General features: G+C 44.7%; 1 protein-coding gene across 4 annotated transcripts in view; it reads right to left on the bottom strand.

The window, feature by feature from the left end:
• Positions 1 to 20,070, bottom strand: part of DDHD1 (DDHD domain containing 1) — a 42,208-nt gene that overhangs the window by 2,991 nt on the left and 19,147 nt on the right. For all 4 annotated transcript variants that reach the window (XM_069856840.1, XM_069856841.1, XM_069856842.1 and 1 more), the window contains 6 exons: positions 19,086 to 19,192; positions 18,840 to 18,946; positions 7,200 to 7,468; positions 6,822 to 6,897; positions 2,597 to 2,746; positions 557 to 809 (listed from right to left, as the gene is read on the bottom strand). In XM_069856840.1, the coding sequence (XP_069712941.1) occupies positions 557 to 809; positions 2,597 to 2,746; positions 6,822 to 6,897; positions 7,200 to 7,468; positions 18,840 to 18,946; positions 19,086 to 19,192 (962 nt within the window). The remainder of the gene's footprint in view (positions 1 to 556; positions 810 to 2,596; positions 2,747 to 6,821; positions 6,898 to 7,199; positions 7,469 to 18,839; positions 18,947 to 19,085; positions 19,193 to 20,070) is intronic.

Below are 20,070 nucleotides of genomic sequence, written 5' to 3'. Positions count from 1 at the left end.
TGATTTTTCTCTTATTTGCCAATATGAGAAAATGCAGTCACAAAACAAGCTTTAAAGCTTTTTTCCTCCCATGAAGTACAGTGGAAACTGTTAATCACCAGGCTGTTACTTCAACAAGGCAAAAACCAATAAGGCTGCAGTAGCATAAAGTCCCTGACCCACATCCTCTCCTGGCAAACCTTGACTTCAGAGTTCATAAACTGTCTTTTCTTCCAAGTAAACGTTAGTTTGGATTAAAATAAGCCACATATACCTATGCAGAACAAACACCCAGGGATAGTTAGCTTATGGTTTCACTCAAGGGTCATCGGGCACTGGAACAGGCTGTCCAAGGAGATGGTTGATTCACCTTCCCTGGAGGTGTTTAAGGCACGGGTGGACGAGGTGCTGAGGGACATGGGTTAGTGTTTGACAGGAACGGTTGGACTCGATGATCCGGTGGGTCTCTTCCAACCTGGTTATTCTATGATTCTATGATTCAAACATTGCACCACAGAGCAGTGTAACTCTACAAGGAGGTCCTAAACATCAAAAAAAGGATATAAAGAGCGCTTACCTAACATACTCGCTCTGCCTATGTTGGTTATAGACTCTCCATAGCGGCGTCGAGCCATGACTGGTGACGTAGTTGGGCTTGGTCCAGCTGAACCACTTTCGCTGTCATTAAATGAGGTAGGTTCGTTTGTGGGGTTGCTAAAATTTAGTCCCACATCGTCATACGGCAGAAGGTTTGCAGGGTCGTACCAGTGGATCTGGACAGGCGGGATGGTGCTGTAGTGTTTCAGAATTAAAGGTTCTAATCTATAGGCCTGCAAGATTGAGAAAAGAAACTCCTGACTGTCAAGATTGAAAAAAAAAAAAAAATAAAAATCACATTCCCTTCCCATATAGAGCTGTCTCCCATACAGAGCCCTCTCCAACCTTAAATCCAAAATATCTGTAACGAGTGAAGCCTAGGAAGAGACAGAATAGTGGTGCTACCTTCTGGTTCGCTTTTAAGTTCACAACCTGGAAGATAAATTCGCTGCCCCATGCTTCACTCTTGCACCTTTCTCTGCAGCCCTTCTCCCATGCGTTGCTGTTACCGACACAAAAGCTACTCTTAACAAATATTTGTTATTATGGCTTGATGGACCAATATTGAACTGATTCTGCACAACACAACAGAGAGGGAGGAACTGGTCGTGTAAACATTTTGTTTAATGACTCTTCATTGATCCCTGTGCAAACCAGGAATCAGCATGTTTAATAAAAAAAACCAAACAAACTATCAATTCTTTAGTTTCCTTTGATTACTTGGAAGCAGAAAAAGCATTCTGCACTATTTTATCTTAAAGCTAAATGAAGTAACTATTTGCAGAGTGGGACCACAGACTGCATCCCGGCCAGTTGTCCTAGATGGCCAAGGAAAATTCTGGTTTTGGAATAGGTGGAGCAGGACAAGATGCCGAGATGAACAGAATCATCATGTTGTGATTGAAGTCTGAATACAGAATCATAGAACGGTTTGGGTCAGAAGGGTCCTTAATGCCCACCCAGTTCCAACCCCACTGCTGTCAGCAGGGACACCTCCTGCTGGATCAGGTTGCTCAAAACCTCATCCAACCTGGCCTTGAAACCTCCACAGATGGGGCAGCCACGACTTCTCTGGGCAAACTGTGCCTCACAGGAAAACAATTTCCTAAGATTTCATCTCAATCTCCCCTCTTTCTGCTTAAAACCATTCCCCCTCATCCTGTCCCTGCACTGCCTCATCAAGAGCCCTCCCCAGCTTTCCTGGAGCCCCTTTCGGCACTGGAAGCTGCTCTAAGGTCTCCCCAGAACCTCCTCTTCTCCAGGCTGAACAACCCCAACTCTCTCAGCCTGTCTTTGTATAGGAGGTGCTCCAGCCCTCAGATCATCTTGGTGGCCTCTGCCGGACTCTCTCCAACAGATCCAGTTCGGCAGCGTTTATACCAAAAAATACCCCCAAATCACTGTTCTACAGTAAACACGAAATCCCCAATCAAAGTTTCATCAAAGAAGTTGCCAAGGTGATAGAGATCAAAGGTTCAGCATCTGCCCCTGATAACAGCAAACGCTGGCTGGCTGTGGAAGCGTGCAAGGACAGACGAAAATTATACCAATAGTGCCCTCCCAAGAACTACCCCAGCCTCTAACAAGCTGATCTTCAGAACCCTTTCGGGAAAGAACTCTCTGTTTTTCTACAGTATCTTGTAAACTGCTTGTAAAGCCTTTATTTTAACAGCAGTACTATATATTCAAACACATGATGTTTAATCAAAGTCAATAAGTTAAACACAAGTTGGAACTTGTCTGAGAAATAGTAATTCTCATCAAAAAAATAAAAAAAAGCAGAGTAATCTTAAATCTTATATATGATAAGATAAAATAAGCATACAACATTTAAAGCAGTTATTTGTAAAAACTCTTGTTCTACAGTTATAAAAACCAATGCATTATACAGTAATTAATAACAAACAGTTCCATGCTGGACCACGCCTGGGTTGATTCACACACCTTGAAGATCAGACATCACACAGCTGATGCTTAAAACCAGTTAAGGTAAAAGCTTGCAACTGCAATTAAAACTCACCACTGGATCTGATGGATGAAAAATATTTAGTAAGCGGTTACAAGTTGTTCTGGGTAGAATATGATCTTGACTACCGCTGTTTCCTGGCTGGATACCACGCAATGCCAAAAATACTGCTAATGGAGATCCCATGCAGAAGAAATTCTCAACCTAAGGAGAGATTTCATCCACATTAATAAGGATGGAAATCATGCTTTCCAATGTGGCTGGATTGGACTTCTCTCTCCCAACAGAACGGTTCTTGTCAAGCGCCACCACATTGGGCACTCGGAACCGCTGTGCAGGGACACGTCCAGCACCCCGAGTGACTCTGCAGGCTACTCGCACGCCGTCCAAAGCTACTGGGACTCTGTTTTGAAAGGACTGCAGGTGATACTGGGAGGCAACCGAGTAAACTTGGACTCCAACTGCTGTTCCATCTGACAGAGGTCACTGAACATGCATCGGTGGTGATGACTTTTGGTCACTACCAACCTGAGGCCAGGAATCAACATTGACCTAGAGATAAATGGCTTTGTATCCCCTTACCAATCCTCAGACACTGTCTTCTAGAAACAACAAATGTAAAACTCTGTAGTCAAAAATATTTTTGTAAGTCAAACTTACTTTTTAACCTTTAGAGTATTTTCTATATATATAAAACCCCTCAATTTTACCATTACCAGACCTTCACTGCAGCTTTCCCAATAGCAGTCCCAGTTTGCAGGGCACTACAACTAAGCAACTCTTAGCACGCTGCTAGTTAACCAGCAAGAGAAACTGCTGCGTTCATGCTAAGTGCACGTGGATGATGCCTAGATTCCTATGTGCCTTCATCCCACGTCAGTGCATGGAAAGTCTAGAAATAATGTTTTGTTTCATCTATCTGATTCCAGCACTACACAAAACATTCCTCCTCCTCTGACTTGGCACTGGTACCCCACTTCTTCCTTCCAAAAGGATGCACAAGTCCCAGATCAATGGAGAAAAATCCCTAGGTCTCCAGCAAAGCTATTCCATGTCAAAGCACTGTTCTCTACATTGTCACTCCAGTTGAGTGCAAAGCTCCTCAACTTTCTTATAATCAAGCCTTACATTTGTGCAGTGTGGATAAAAAGCTTTCTCATCTTCAAATACAAGAGCAACAGATATTCATAGTGCAATCTTTTATGACGAATAAATAGCCTTTAACCCTGTCCATCTGATATTTCTGTACTGAGCACCTGGGGGACATAATTACAGTCTTTCTGCTCCACAAAGACATCAAAAAGTGACTGCCAGTTTACATGCGCTAGCAGATGCGCAAAAGATGTTTCCATGAATTCACTCCAGACTAGACAAAAACCTCAAAAGGTAAATAGTTTCAGTGGTTACACAGTGCATGGCTTTTGTTATATTATTTCCACTGAAAAAATGCAGGATTAACAGTGTTGACATACAGATCTTTTCTTCTTCTTGGATGACACTGTTCTTTGCTATGTATTTTCTTACAGGCAAAAGCCTTTCAATGTGGTCTTCTAGCTCTGGAAAAGCTTACAAACAGCCAATTGGTAGGTACCTAAACGTGTGGCTCCAGACCAATATCAAAGCAGTGGACACTAAAAGTCAACAGTGAGGCTTCCAAAAAAAATAAAGTCCTTTAAATTGCAGCCATTACACTTTCAGCTCTGCTGCACAGTGGCTGAAGACAAGAACGCCAGGCCATGAAACCTGCTAAAAATAGAGGACTAAAATCTTACAGAACCATAAAATCACGGGATGGTTTAGGTTAGAAGGGACTCAAGCTCTCATGATTCTTGTACACATGGCAAATTTCTAGTATCTTACAAATAAATCATAGAATCACAGAATGATTTGGGTCAGAAGGGACCTCAAAGCCCATCCAGTCCCACCCCTGCCCTGGGCAGGGACACCTCCCACTGGATCAGGGGCTCCAAGCCCCATCCAACCTGGCCTTGAACCCCTCCAGGGATGGGGCAGCCACCACAGCTCTGGGCAACCTGGGCCAGGGCCTCCCCACCCTCAACATGAAGAATTTCTTCCTGATGTCTAATCTAAATCTTCCCCCTTCCAATTTAAAGCCATTCCTCTCATCCTGTCACTCCAAACTCTTGGAAAAAGTCCCTCCCCAGCTTTCCTGAAGCCCCTTTCAGTGCTGTAAAGCTGTTACAGGATATCCCCAGAGCCTTCTCCTCTCCAGGCTGAACAACCCCAACTCTCAGCCTGGTTTCACAGCAAAGGTGCTCCAGCCCTTGGATCATCTCCGTGGCCTGCTCTGGACCCATTCCAACAGTTCAATGTCCTTCTTACGTTGGGCATTCCAGAACTGGACTCAGTCTTCCAGGTGAGGTCTCACAAGAGAGAAGCAGAGGGGGAGAATCCCCTCCCTTGCCCTGCTGGCCACGCTGCTTTGGATGCAGCCCAGGATACGGTTTGCTTTCTGGGCTGCAAGTGCACTGCTGGGTCATGTTGAGCTTCTAATCAATCAGCACCTCCATCCTGGAAAAGATTTATTCATTTTGGTGTTTCTCCTAGAAGTAGGAGTGGGACACTTCACAAATACTCCTGGAAATGTTTAACAACAGAAAGGAAATGTTTCAGAACATGACCTTCCAGCATAGCACTTTTCTCATGGTTATGTTTCATAAACAGAAGACTTAATGGATTTTTTTGTATTTTAAGTAGAAGCTGAGCCAAATACTCATCCATTAAACTTAAGACTGCAGTATTTTCAGAATTAAAGCTGAATGAGCCAACAGCAATGAGGCAGTGCAGCTCTTCTGTGCATAGGTAAAGTGTGGGGGACAAAGGAACGTGTTTATCAGTGATGTTAAAATAAAGACACAGAAAGTGATTAAAATTTATGTTTCTGTGCTGCCTTTCAGCCTGCAGGACCGCAAACATCCTCCCAGAGCAACGAAATACAGACTTCTGCAGCAGCTTTTACCCGTTCCTGTGCCCAGGAGTGTTCTGCAGCCTTAGCAGAAAAGGTGAACAGTGACTCATGTTGAACTAAGAGAGCACATTTCTACATTCAGTTTAAAGGTGCCTCCTCTCAGATGAGGCTGCACATCAGTATCCCATTAAACTCTCGTAATTCTTGTATGTGTGGTAAATCTCTAGTATCTTATAAATAAATCATGGAGCCACAGAATGGTTTGGGTCAGAGGGGACCTCAAAGCCCATCCAGCCCCACCCCTGCCATGGGCAGGGACACCTCCCACGGGATCAGGGGCTCCAAGCCCCATCCAACCTGGCCTTGAACCCCTCCAGGGATGGGGCAGCCACCCCTGCTCTGGGCAACCTGGGCCAGGGCCTCCCCGCCCTCACAGCAAAACCTTTCTTCCCAAGATCTCATCTCAATCTCCCCTCTCTCATTTTCAAACCATTCCCCCTCGTCCTATCCCTGTGCTCCCTGATCAAGAGCCCCTCCCCAGTTTTCCTGTACCCTCTCTTCAGTACTGGAAAGCTGCTATAAGGTTTAAACCCAAATGAGAGAACAACAATCTTTCACAAGGCTGGAGAAGCATCAGCTTCCTTGACAGTACAGATAATAGGATCAGAGAATCCTTTGGTTGGAAAAGACCTTTGAGATCGAGTCCAACCGTACCTGTCCACTACTAAACCAGATCCCTGAGCACCTCATCTGCCTGTCTTTTAAACCCCTCCAGGGATGGTGAAAAGAAGCTGGAAAATGCCTTTTCCCAGTGATAGGAAACCACAGCAATTTATACACCTGATTATCAAGGAATCCATTTCATGAGATTAACAGTAACTTGTGGTAACTGTCAAACCTGTGTAATTTGGAAGGAAAATCCACTGCTGGAGGAAATGCAATCATATTTGCTCAGAGATGGAAATGCAATCATATTTGCTCAGAGATGCAACACGTTAGAAGTATTCCCCAAGGAAAATGGGTTAGTCAAAGGAGAAGTGAAACTGTTTTAAGATATATGATTAATTAAAGGCTTTTAGCTTCCCGCATAGTTTCATGTGTGTGTAATATATTAACAACCTATATGCAGGCTTATATACACATAAACATGTAATACAGATAAACATTTGTAATAAATAGTAATATATGAATACAGTAACAGGTGTTATGTGCATTTCAACCAACACATTAAAACTATTCTACTGACATCATGACTAAGGATATGGCAAAAAACAAGTAGAACAACTCATATCTCAAGTGTGTTTTTAGAGTGAGTAGAACATGCAGTAAAAACCTCTCAAATGTACGTACCTTAAATTTTAAGACAGGTGGGTTTGATATGGCAGATGCCCTTAGCTCATGTAACCTTTCTTCTATCTCTCTCGACCTAGAAAACAGAGATCATTCTGAGACCAAATAAAAACTGTAGCCTTAACCTCTCTGATCCCAACAGGCATTCCTGTGGGCTCCAACAGTTTTGTCAGCTGGGAAGAGAGAGCGATGGCATCAGTATTTCTTGGAGGCAGCACAATTGATTAAGAATGAATGTATGTGAAATCCTGATTACAGAAGGAATCCATCAAGATATGACAGTTCACCATCCCCAGCACCTGCCCATTCTCTCACTCAAAGGGTGTCACCTAGTGACGCGGTTTTCTCCTTTAATAATCAGAAGTGAATACACATTACCGTTGCTTAGCTAAGTGAAGTTCTTCAAGTAAACATCGCTCCTCATAGCTCATCCTTCTGTCTTCAAGCTCCTCTTCCTCCTCCTCCCTCTGCAACAACTGTTCATAAAACCTGACTGGATTCCAGCCAGTCATGACGTCGTAGGCGATGACACAGCCCAGCGAGTGGGACACAATAGAGACTTTCCCTCCTTTCTTCTCAAACTCTGGATTCCGGGAGCAGAAGAGTGTGTAGAGCCGGTTCAGCTCCTGCTGCAGACTTCCCACCAGCTGTTTCAAGAAGGTAAGGGAGGAAAGTTTAGTATCAACATCTTACCACTCCTGTTCATGTTCAAGTATGTTCGTGTACCAACACTGATGAGCTTCTCGAGCAATCATAAAGGAGGAGCATGATGGTCTGTTCAGTTAGGCTGGGAAGAGAAGCAAAAGCTTATGGTCAGCAACAACAGTTTGGTTAACTGTCCCTGATTCCAGTGGTTCATCTCTCCCCTCCAGACCCAGCATCAACCCCCAGATAGGACACGTGGTGACTCTAGAACTGATATGCCACACAGCCCAAGGTATTAAATGGAAATAACCCTTAAACAAATGACAGTGTGCTTAAAGTACTCAACAGGATCCTCTGAGGAGAACAATAGCAAGGTACTTGGGTTTTCAGGAACGGTTCATTAGCACAACAGCGACCATTAACACAGCCATATGCTTGCTTCTCTACCTTTTCACAGCACTAAACCTTTCTTGTGTCAGAGGTTTAGCTCCATTTTTAACCCCAAGAAGGTGGAAGGCGCCTGAGCTACAAGTTATATGGAATCAACTCGCATCTCTACCACAAGCTTGGCACATAACCCTAGACAAGTCATACTCTCTCTTCTCCATTTATCAAAGTGAGCAACAAAATCCCTCCCTCATTGCAGGGAACTGGGAAGATAAATCCCCTAAAGTGGACAGGCTCAGGTACTAGCTGCAGTGACAGCTTACATGGGTTCTGGGAAATCAGCCTGCAATTGCTTTGGGATCTTTGTAAAGCAAGCTTGAAATCATCAAGTCTTTTATCATCCTGCCCACTGCTTGGCTATGGAGACGCAGCTTTCTGTCCTGCTTCTCCTCCGGCCATACCGCACCTATTATAATTCTTTCCTGAAGAAATCAGAATAAAATGATGTCACTAAAGAATAAAAAAATGGGAGAGAAAAATGCACAAATCATAGAATCACTAAGGCTGGAAAACACCTGTAAGCTCACCCAGTCCAACTGTTAGCCCAACACCACCGTGTCTGCTAAACCATGTCCTGAAGTGCCACATCTATACATTTTTTGAACACATCCAGGGAGGGAGACTCCACCACTGCCCTGGGCAGCCTCTGCCAGTGCTTCGCCATTCTCTCAGCAGACAAATGTTTCCTAATGTCCAACCCAAACCTCCCCTGGCACAGCTTGAGGCCATTTCTCTTGTCCTATCACTTGTTACTTTGGAGAAGAGACCAGCACCCATCTCTCAACAACCTCCTTTCAGGGAGCTGCAGACAGTGATGAGGTCTCCTGTAGCACTGCAATAAAGATAGATCGATCCTTTGTGAATTGAATCTCTGAGCTGCTCAACTGCTTCAAATCCTACACTAGTGTACATAGGCATAAAAATACTCAGATTCACAGGAAGTATTTCTTAGAGGGAATGTTGAAAGCCATGAGATTTAGGAACGAGACAGTTAAAAAGAGGCAGCTTTGCTTGCAAAACTCAAAATGGTAACTGAGCAATGCTTCCAGGCTATGGCATAGAGGAGGACAAACAAGGAATTGCACATCATTCCCTTGTTAGCAGCAGGAAATTAAAGCTATAAAACATGTAATTTGAACATGATTTTTCAAGAGGCTGAATCATTACCAAATATAAATATGAATGGCACAAGAACTACCAGTGCTTGATACACGCTTTACTGAGAGAGTATCCACACAACAAACCCTGTGCCTAAAGCACTGCAAAATGACAAACAAAGCCTTGCAGCACCCTGGAGAAATAAGTAACATTCCCATTTTCAAGCCTCTTTGAGCGTGATGCTGCTTATTCTTGTGTTTGGCTCTATCCAGCTTTGGGCACTACTTCCATGCATGAACAAACAGGCAGCGGCTTTGGCAAGAGTTGCAGCTGAAAACTGAAATGAGGACTAGCTTTGGCTGGTTTGCATTTTCTCCATTCAGAAACACAGAATCGTTGAGGCTGGGAAAGACCTGTATGCTTGCCCAGTCCAACTGTCAGCCCTACACCACCGTACCTACTAAACCATGTCCCAAAGCACCACACCTACGTGCTTTTTGAACACCTCCATGGATGGAGACTCCACCACTGCCCTGGGCAGCGTCTTCCAATACTTCATTTTGTCAGTAAAGAATTTTTCCTTAATATCCAATATAAACCTCCCCTGGCTCAAGGCCGTTTCCTCTCATCCTATCACTTCTTACTCAGGAGAAGAGACCAACCCCCACCTCCCCACAACCTCCCTTCAGGGAGCTGCAGACAGTGATGAGGTCTCCCCTCAGCCTCTTCTTCTCCAGGCTGAACAACCCCAGGTCCCTCAGGCACTCCTCATAAGACTTGTGCTCCAGACCCTTCACCAGCCCTGTTGCCCTCCTCTGGACATGCTCTGGCAGCTCGATTAAAACCCAGAACAAAACAACAGAGATCTGTTGAAATCAAGCATTTGGGGATTGAATTCAGTGAAATGAAGAAACGCTGCTCTCCAGAGATGGAGAGCTGGTTTCATAGCCAGCAGTGTAAAGACGCCACACAAACCACTGCTGGACCCATCACAGCTACCAGGAGGGAAGATGAGTAATGCCATCTTGTTTTAAAACACCCTAAATAAACTCTATTAACTTTTCTCAGTGTCTCCAAGTTTTTTCCCTGCTGGGAAAAGATGTGCAAGTCAACTGCTTCTCTTAGTATCCTAGTGGATAAAAGCTATTGCTCCCATAGTCCTGCCCAAATTGCTCAACAGCCCTGTACCCTGCTCTCCTGTACCCTATTCCTGTACACTCTTTTTTCCTGGAAAAGCGGATATATTCCTGGAAGAATGATCTTATTTCAGTTTCCCCTACGTCTCTTTGGCACAAAGCAGGTAAGTAATCTTCTGGCATCCGTGGCATTTCATCACAAAGGTCTGGTTCTCTTGCAATCTTGGGGCATAAGACACAATATTCTTGGAAAGTTCTGGTTGAAAATCGAGTTTAAGCCTGTTTTTAACACTCTTGCTCCTTAAAAACAGGCCGTTACTGAGAAGTTAGGCAAACACATGGACAGCAAGTAAGAAACTCTGCGTGGGTTTCCAATAGCTGCAGATAGAGCCCAGGCATTTAGCTCAACCAGATCATCTGATGGAGATTGCTTCTAATCTCCAAACCACCGGTTACCCAACTTTAGAGAGGAAGCTCTGCAGTAGTAAAGCCCCCAGATTTTCAGGCGCTAAGAACAGTCTGGTTTGCTGCCTTAACAAAACCAGAAGCCCTTCACCTGCAGTGAGTGCTCACGGATGTTTGTATCCTCCTAACAGCTCTGAGTCAGCACTGAGGTTAGAAACTGAACCTTTTGGTATATTGTAAGGATAAAAAAAGGGAAGAAAAATTAGTTTTAAGAGCCAGCTAAAAAAATTGTTTGGTTAAGCAGAATACAAGGTTAAGACAATATTTAATCCTGATTGTTTTTCTTAGTCTTAAAAAGCATACAATATTCTAACCAGCAACAAAGCTTGGTTTGAAAGGGACTTCAGCTCTGCAAATGCAACATGAAGTGCTTTGAAATCTCATTTGTAGTTACAGCCTGGTATTTATCCTAACACTCCATATAAAAATGCATTCTACAAACCCCAGTCATCTTCATATTTGTTAAAATCAGTGACTTTTTTCATTTGAATTAAACATGAAAAATAGAACTCCTATCAAATTTTCTCTCCTAAATGGCATCGCTATAATTAAAACCAATTTTTTAAGAGCTGTTTTTTTTTTTTATTCACAGTTTGCATTTTTACTCCCTATAATGGGTCTCTGGGAGTCTGTTTAATTAAAAAAGGGGAAAAAAACCCAAGGAAAGTTAACAACTCTCTTCTGAACCTCGCAAAACCACGACAGTCGAGCGGCTGCTCCATGTATATTCCTCGCTGCCAGGACAGGGTGTCTCACCCAGAGCTCGCTGACAGCTTCTCCTGTTCTCTCTGCACCTACATCTCATGAATTCACAGTTAAGGCAGTTCTTTCCACACCGGTTTTCCCAGTACTTCCATCAACTCCAAGCCTCACTGCTTGCCAGTCCATGGTATTTATGTGCTTAGGAAGCACCTGCTGACTGCCTGAAAACAGGAAAGTAGGAATCATCCAGAAAAAAAAAAAAAAAAGTAGAATAGCAGAATGCAACGTGACCAGACCTGTCTCTTTTTCTACCCTCCCCTCCCAGTTCCCACCTTGTTTTGAGGACCAGTGGGGCTGAACCTTCACCATGAGCCATCTCTCCAGTGTTCCCAGTAAGGCGTTCGATAGGTCTTTCCCCACTGAAAGGCTAGAGATTGCTTGAGCTGCCGACCTACCCATATTACACCATTTCCTAAGGCTTCTCCCACAGACTAAACAAGCTCAGACAGCTCACAAAAGAATAAAATTAGCAGCAGTCAATTGAGTTGATTTTATTTACCCGTGCAGCTGCTCCCATGAATGCTGCTCTCTGCTCTGCCTCCTAATCTGCTGGCTGCTCTGCTCTGCTCCACTAACCTCAGCTCTTTCAGGAGGATCAGTGAAATGAAGCATGCTTAGGTACCTGTAGCTGAACAGATCAAACCACACTAACAAAGGGAACACTTCCTATTCCTTCAGAAAATAGAGTCCTATCAACTCCCTTCCTCCCAGCTGACCTTTCCACCACAGCATCAGTTTAGCATCTGCCTGAGAATGATGTAATATTTCCAAGAAAGTTACAAAAAAGTCTGCCCATTATTTTCTTCCTCAGGAAACTCCTTTCTCCCCGTTCTGATTTTTTAGGGAAAATTTTTTTAGAGCACCTTTTGCAGAGAAATTGTTTCAGTGAAAATGTTTAGTGCAGGATTAAAATGCTATGAGGCCTGGAGATCATAGAATCACAGAATCACCAGGTTGGAAAAGACCTCTTGGATCACTGAGTGCAACCATCCCTGTCTGCCACTAAACCATGTCCCTGAGCACCTCATCCACCTGTCTTTTAAACACCTCCAAGGATGGGGACTCAACCCCCTCCCTGGGCAGCCTCTGCCAGTGTCCAATGACCCTTTCTGTGAAAAATTTTTTCCTGATATCCAGTCTGAACCTCCCCTGGTGGAGGTTGAGGCCATTGCCCCTTGTCCTGTCCCCTGTCACTTGGGAGAAGAGCCCAGCTCCCTCCTCTCCACAACCTCCTTTCAGGGAGTTGGAGAGAGCAATGAGGTCTCCCCTCAGCCTCCTCTTCTCCAGGCTAAACACCCCCAGCTCTCTCAGCCGCTCCTCATAAGGCCTGTTCTCCAGCCCCCTCACCAGCTTTGTTGCTCTTCCCTGGATTCACTCCAGAGCCTCAACGTCCTTCTTGTAGCGAGGGGCCCAGAACTGAGGTACCCCTGAAAAAACTCTCAGAATCATGGAATCATTGAGGTTAGAAAAGACCTCTAAGATCATCCAACCCAACAGCATCGTGCCTACTAAACCATGTCCTGACGTGCCACAGGTACATGCTTTTTGAACACCTCCAGGGGTAGAGACTCTACCACCTCCCTGGGCAGCCTCTGCTAGGGCTTCATCACTCTTTCAGGAGAGAAATTTTTCCTAATATCCCACATAAACCTCTCCTGGCACAGCTTGAGGCCATTTCCTCTCATCCTATCCCTTGTCACCAGGGAGAAGAGACCAACACCCACCTTGCCACAACCTCCTTTCAGGGAGCTGTAGAGGGCGATAAGGTCTTCCCTCAGCCTCCTCTTCTCCAGACAAAAAGCCTCAGTTAATAGATACTCATAGATACCCAGAGAAAATGAAATACAAATAAAGCAATCAAAGATCTCAGCAAAACAGGGTGAATGCAGAAAAACCACCAGAGGACAACTGAGCAGAAGCGGAACACTGCTGTTCCCCTGTGAAGCTCTTCTGGGAATCTGTTTCATTTTTGCTTCACGAAGAGGAGATTGATTACTAGTTGCCTGAAGCTCCTTTTATCAGCTGAAGTTTTGCCAATAAATCTTCCATGCAGGAAACTCAAGCCCGCGGGATCGAGTTGCTCTGAAGTCATCATCTTAAATCCTGACAAACTGAGGTCAAACGCTCTACGCCCTTCAGAAACCACATAAACACAGAGCAAGGTATGGTCTTTCTGCACATTAATTGAGAGTTAGCGTGACAGCCGTGAGATTCAAGGGGAAGCCAAGCACCAGACTGCTGACCAAGGAACAGGTTGTTGGACCTGTTCAGGCCAAAAACGCCCTTTGCTTTCCAGTGACATGGCTGTCTGATGTGTGACTTCCAGCAAGTCATAAAATAACAGCTCGTTCTGCCTTTTCAGGAATCCTGGTGGCAAGGGCATGTGTTTTATAAAGACAAGAGGGGAGTCTGCATCAGATGAGAGATGCCACTGTCATGTCAGACAGATGAAGGAGCTGTGGCAAGGCTGATAAGGGCAGAGGGATCACATCTTTAATCACCTCTTGGGCATTGAGTAAGCCTGAACTGCTGGATCACGATGGGGAGCAAATAACCGTGCAAGCAGTGACACGTCCAGAGCTGCTGTCTGTCTCAGCTGAAGCCCTTTTGCCCAGGACACTAAAAGCATCTTGTGCCGACTGGAATAAAACCAGACCTCTAAATGCCAGCACTAGCATCAAACCAGCTGTTCATTCCTGCTCTGATGGAAAAGAAGCCTTGTGAGACATCAGCGTAAATACTCGTGCCTGTTTCTTGCAAAGCAGAAGGAAGTCGCTGTGTGTGTGGCGGACAAACACCTCCTGGACCTACACCAAGGAGATCCAAGCAGGATGAAGAACTTCACCCCTTGCCCATTCTGGCTGGGGCTGAAGGGGCTTTTCAGTGCACCCCAAAGGTACCAGGGTAGAAAATGTCATTTCATAAAATAGAATCATAGAATCACCAGGTTGGAAGAGACCCACCAGATCATCAAGTCCAACCATTCCCATCAATCACTAAACCATGTCCCTCAGCACCTCATCCACCCATCCCTTAAACCCCTCCAGGGAAGGGGACTCAACCCCCTCCCTGGGCAGCCTCTGCCAGGGACCAATGACCCTTTCTGTGAAAAATTTTTTCCTAATGTCCAGCCTAAACATCCCCTGGTGGAGCTTGAGGCCATTCCCTCTTGTCCTGTCCCCTGTCCCTTGGGAGAAGAGCCCAGCTCCCTCCTCTCCACAACCTCCTTTCAGGGAGTTGCAGAGAGCAATGAGGTCTCCCCTCAGCCTCCTCTTCTCCAGGCTAAACACCCCCAGCTCTCTCAGCCGTTCCTCATAAGGCCTGTTCTCCAGCCCCCTCACCAGCTTTGTTGCTCTTCTCTGGACTCTCTCCAGAGCCTCAACATCCTTCTTGTGGTGAGGGGCCCAGAACTGAACACAGGATTCAAGGAGCAGGCCTATCAGTGAGACCTCAATATCCAGGGAATGAGTTTCTCTGAGGAAACAAAGAGTACAACCCCCCTGGGCTGGCACCCTGAGCGCAGAAGTCATACAGAGCTTGCACTGCTCTGGCTCAGATCCTCAGGGACCTGCTCAATGCTGAAATTTGGACACAGCATTCCAGTCCCAATCTCTCTGATCTGTCAAAGCCAACAAAAGTACTTGCTCTCCTCTTGGGCTGTGCTGGTTGTCCTCTGCTGAGACTGCTCTTGGCTCTGACTGTCCCCCTTTGCTGTAACTTTTGGAGGGCCTTTCTCTCTGCTGTCTCCACAGGACCCTCATCCACTGGACAATTTTTCCACATGAACAGCTTGAAGCCCAAGACAAAAAACCCAAGACAGCTATGTATGAAAATAGAGTGCAGGAAACCTTACTTTTGCAACTCTCTAGCTTGAACAGCATGACTGGTTTTTTAAGGCTTCATGGGAAAGGAATTTCAAGGAGACCCGAGGAACAGTGAGTTTTGCCAGCAGCTCCCTCCAAATGTCAAGAGGACTTCAGGAGAAAGTGTAAACTCATTGGAAATTCAGCAAGCAGGCAATAAGAAGGGGTGTGAGTCAACTGGAAGGACAAGAAGGTCCTTAAAAGCCAGTGAAAGCACCGCAGCTCAAGGATGGATTGTAAAGGACCACGAAAGCAAAGACAAGGAGCGTTTGCTTCATGTGAACCAGAAGAACGTGCCAGCTCGCAATGCAGAGATGGTGAGACTGCTGACCCTCCAGAACACAATAGCTCTCATGTTCCCATGGGTGCCACAAGAATATTACAACAGATGAGAGGTCAGAACGAGACTGAACTGTGTGAGCAGATGGGAATGGCTGCGCGTCTTAGTGGCGTTACAGAAAGGAGATGTGCAGGCCTGGCCGGATCTGAGTTTCTCCCTCAGTACCCTCTTCCTGTGGAAAAGCTGAGTCTAAAGCATTTCTAACCAAGTCACTGCATTCCAGACTAAATTCAGGTTCAGGCAGATCCAGTAACCTATCGCTTTATAAAGCTGAGAATACACTCAAGGACAATCAAATGAATTCAGCAAGCCATGGAAGTGCTGCCAAACAGCTTCTTGACTACTAAGTTCAACAGAATAAGCAAAGCCACTGTTGAAATTTCCCAAGTAACAAGGGACAGGATGAGAGGAAATGGCCTCAAACGAACTTAAGGGGAGGTTCAGATCAGACATCAGGAAAAATTTCTTTCCCAAAAAGGGTTCTCAAGCACTGTCAGAGGCTGCCAGGGAGGTGGTGGAGTCACCATCCTTGAAGGCGTTTAGAATATTGGTAGATGAGATGCTCAGGGATCTGTTTTAGTAATGGACAGATGTGGTTGGACCCAATGTTCTCAAAGGTGTTTCCCAAACAAAGGATTCTATGGCTCTATGGAATATTCTACAAAATAGTTAAAAATCTCCTGCTTTTCATAAAACAATCACCTGAGAGGAGTGCATCAGAGAAGGATGTTGCTATTGCAAAACCTCATTCCAAGAGGAATGCAGTAAAAGTTAACACTCACCCTGAATTTCAAGAGCAGTCATTAATTCCCATTTAAATACATATATAATGGGAAATCATCAAGCCACTGCAAGGTGGACAGTGCAGCCTGCCCCAGGCAGCAGCGCTAGGCTGCCTGTGTTACACGACATTCCTCCCACCAGCTTCCTGAAGACCGTAATGCATCTCCCACACCAACCCACAGGCACCACATCCCACACGCTGGCTTTGCTGTTTCCTGACCTCAGCTGGGGAGAAATGCTCAACACCCACCGCGTTTCCCTGCTCTTTAGCTACGGAAGGAATCTATAAGCGTCTCCTATTAATCTTTGGAGACTATCACAATGTTTGCACTAAATCCTTAGAGACCTGGGATGACAGGCGTAGACAATATTTATCATGTACCAAAGGCATTTTCTGCCAAGACATATATCAATAATTCACAGAATTACAAGTACTGTGCAAGTAAATACAGTGAAGTTCAGTAAAATAAACACTTAACAATATAACGAAGGTGACAATACTACATTTACTATGCATCGATTAGACTTTTAGTCTCTGTTACAGCCATTTATTATTAAAGAAATATGAAACTACAATGACACAGATGTGAAACAAAGTCACCCACTGAAGATACTACAGCCGCGGTTATGTTACCATAGATGGCACTAGCAAGGTTGGAAATAAAAGTTTGAAATGATTGTTTAGGAATAGGCACGTCTGCATTGAAATACCAGTTTATTGCTTTGCCTTATTATCTGTGAAATGTTTAAAGAGGGATTCTGCTTTACTCATCGTGGACTGCTGCGGATGAGGATCGGCATAGCATGATTCTCTTGCAGCCACACACAACTGCCACTGCTGAATCTGCTGGCTGCAGACACCCTGCAGACTGAACTCTGAGACCAGGCTGTCTGCGTTGTTCATTGGGCTCTACTGAATCATTAATACCTGGTATTAATTATTAAAATCTGGTCAGGTTGGATGGGGCTCTGAGCAACCTGATCGAGTTGAAGATGTCCCTGCTCCTCCAGGTGAGTTGGACTGAACGACCTGTAAAGGTCCCTTCCAACCCAAAGCATTCTAGAATTCTAAGCACAGCCACAGGACACTCATTGTATTTGTCAATTCCCGTACCTGAGGGACGGCGAAGTACCTGCAAAACTACAGTTCTACTGAGCAATGAATTACATTTTTCATACATACTTGAACTTCCCTCATTAGCCTGCTTCCCAGAAGATGCCCACAGATGTGCCAAGCCTCTAACACAGTTTAAAATCTATTCTAAAGCTGCCAGAGAAGTTTTCAGCACTTGCTATAAAGGTTCAAGCTGGTCTCAGTTTCACAACAGAGAAACCTAATACACAGCAGAGAACTCAGGAGCTCTGAACAAAGAACTCTGCGTTCCTGAGCAACACAACACAGCTTGTGATACACCTATTGCTGCTGTTAGAAGATTAAAACAGCGATCTCAATGCCGTTGCTGCTATCAGGAAAATAAGTATTACTAGGTAGTTTAGTGTTTAAAAATATATTACCAGTCTAAAGGACTTTAAAATCTTTCATTTTAGTGAAAAGCAGCATCAAATCCACAGGTAAACTTTGAATGTCTGTCCTCTCCTTGCCCCAGCCCAACCATGCACTGAGCACCAAGCCTGAAAAAAGATTACCATTGCTCCATACATAACATAATTAATACAGAAAAAAGCTATAATTCCGATAGAAACGAATCCTAAACCATCCCAACAGGGGTTTCCAGGAAGCCTGACACACAAAGGATGCTACTGAGGCGATGCACTGTATGTTTTACAGGCTACTTTATCAGTTATTCAAGGCCTTTACCCTTTGATGGATGGGGTCACTTTACAGCTACATAGACTAAAGCTTATATAAACTAAAGCTATAGAGACTTAAGGTCAAATGGAGACGCCTACACAGATGGGGCAAGGTAAGATAGGAGGTTCTGCTACGTGACCAGTCCCCTAATAAACACGTAACTGAGGGTCCAGTCCCCTAATAAACACGTAACTGAGGGTCGTCTTGCTCTTCCTGCAAGACAAGTGCACTCAAAGGTGTTAAAATTGCCTTGGGCTTGTTTCCACATGCTGCCACCCCACTGGACACAAATGAAGTAACAAATGCCCACAGAGCTTGCAAGAGGTAAGAAGAACCTCAGCTCTCTCTCACTGCTCTGAATACATTGATGAATGAAAACGCCATGAAAAACCCTCCCATAAGCTGCTGATAAGACCCATTTTAGACAGCCATTTCTGCTCCAAATAAAATTACGCTGATTTGACTTTTCTCTGTTTCTCTACCCCTCTCACACTTAAAACACTGCACTTTGATGACTGTGGATGACCATTACGTACTTGCAAAGTGTCAGTGTTCCTCACGCAAGGTCTCTCAGAAGGAACAGAAGCTTTGCTTACACTCCTAAGTCCCGCTTGTTTTGGCCTCTATGCCCTGCTCAATAAAGTTCCATAAAAAAAAAGCACTTACTTCATCTCTGTAAAAAGGACTTGTATAATACATGATATCCATCGCGCTGCTGTTCAGCATAGCCCTTAATCCTCGTACTGTATCTGGAGTAATGGAGTCCACAGTGTCTGAAAAAACCACAAGACATTGGAATTATAAGCCAGAGAATGATAAAATCCAAACGAGGCACAACAGGAACCTTCTGGGGACAATTTTGCAGACTGCAGCTACTGAAGCAGCAAAAGAACCAGTAAGGAAGTAATGTACCTTTATCGAGGGTAAGTTTAGATCTCCATTCAACCGGGAGAAATTCAACACGCGTTGCAAGATTAGGAAAACACTTTTCTTCTATTTTTCTTGCATTATCTCGCATCCTATAAAACAGAAAAAAGAAGATATACTTGTAAAGACTACTATCAGCCTCTTAACAAACGAAGCCAACACATCCAGGAGTTTGGAAGAACAGCGCAACCTAGCAAGTCTGCCAAAGCTTTTGGGAAAAGCTTCAAGTCTACCCTCCTAAAAGCTGTGCCAGCTTTATGTCGTTGTCCAAAATGTTGTGAAATACACAGCCTGATTTTACTTGGATCTGGAGGGTTCCCCCGACATCATCTGAAGGACCAGCCTCTGGCAGAGTAGTCCTAGACTTCTGCTAGAAAGGATCGTGGGCAAACATTCAAAAGCACTTGGGTACATTAGAAAACCACGTCCCAACTTTGTGTGTGTCTTCCTTATGCCTGGAAAAACACAGGAAAGCTTGGGGGGATTGCTCTTTATCAGAGGGTTCAGGGATAGGACGAGGGGGAATGGTTTGAAGATGAGAGAGGGGAGATTGAGATGAGACCTTAGGAAGAAACGTTTTGCTGTGAGGGTGGGGAGGCCCTGGCCCAGGTTGCCCAGAGCAGGGGTGGCTGCCCCATCCCTGGAGGGGTTCAGGGCCAGGTTGGATGGGGCTTGGAGCCCCTGATCCAGTGGGAGGTGTCCCTGCCCATGGCAGGGGTGTTGGAACTGTACGATCTTTAAAGTCCCTTCCAACGCAAACTATTCTATGATTCTCTGATTCATTATTTTATTCATTATTCTGTTTTTCATTATTATTCTATGATTCACACTTCGTTACTTATCAGCAATGTCACACTGATGATCTCATCACAAGATCCTCAATGCATTAAAACACACCAGCAGAACATTTCCCAGAGCAACACATCTCATTTACAGCCCCCAACCCACTGATTTTGATCAGTTCTTTGAG

This window comes from Phaenicophaeus curvirostris, chromosome 5 (assembly GCF_032191515.1).
Source record: "Phaenicophaeus curvirostris isolate KB17595 chromosome 5, BPBGC_Pcur_1.0, whole genome shotgun sequence".
NCBI lineage: Eukaryota > Metazoa > Chordata > Aves > Cuculiformes > Cuculidae > Phaenicophaeus > Phaenicophaeus curvirostris.
This window is presented reverse-complemented; position numbering and strand designations above follow the sequence as displayed.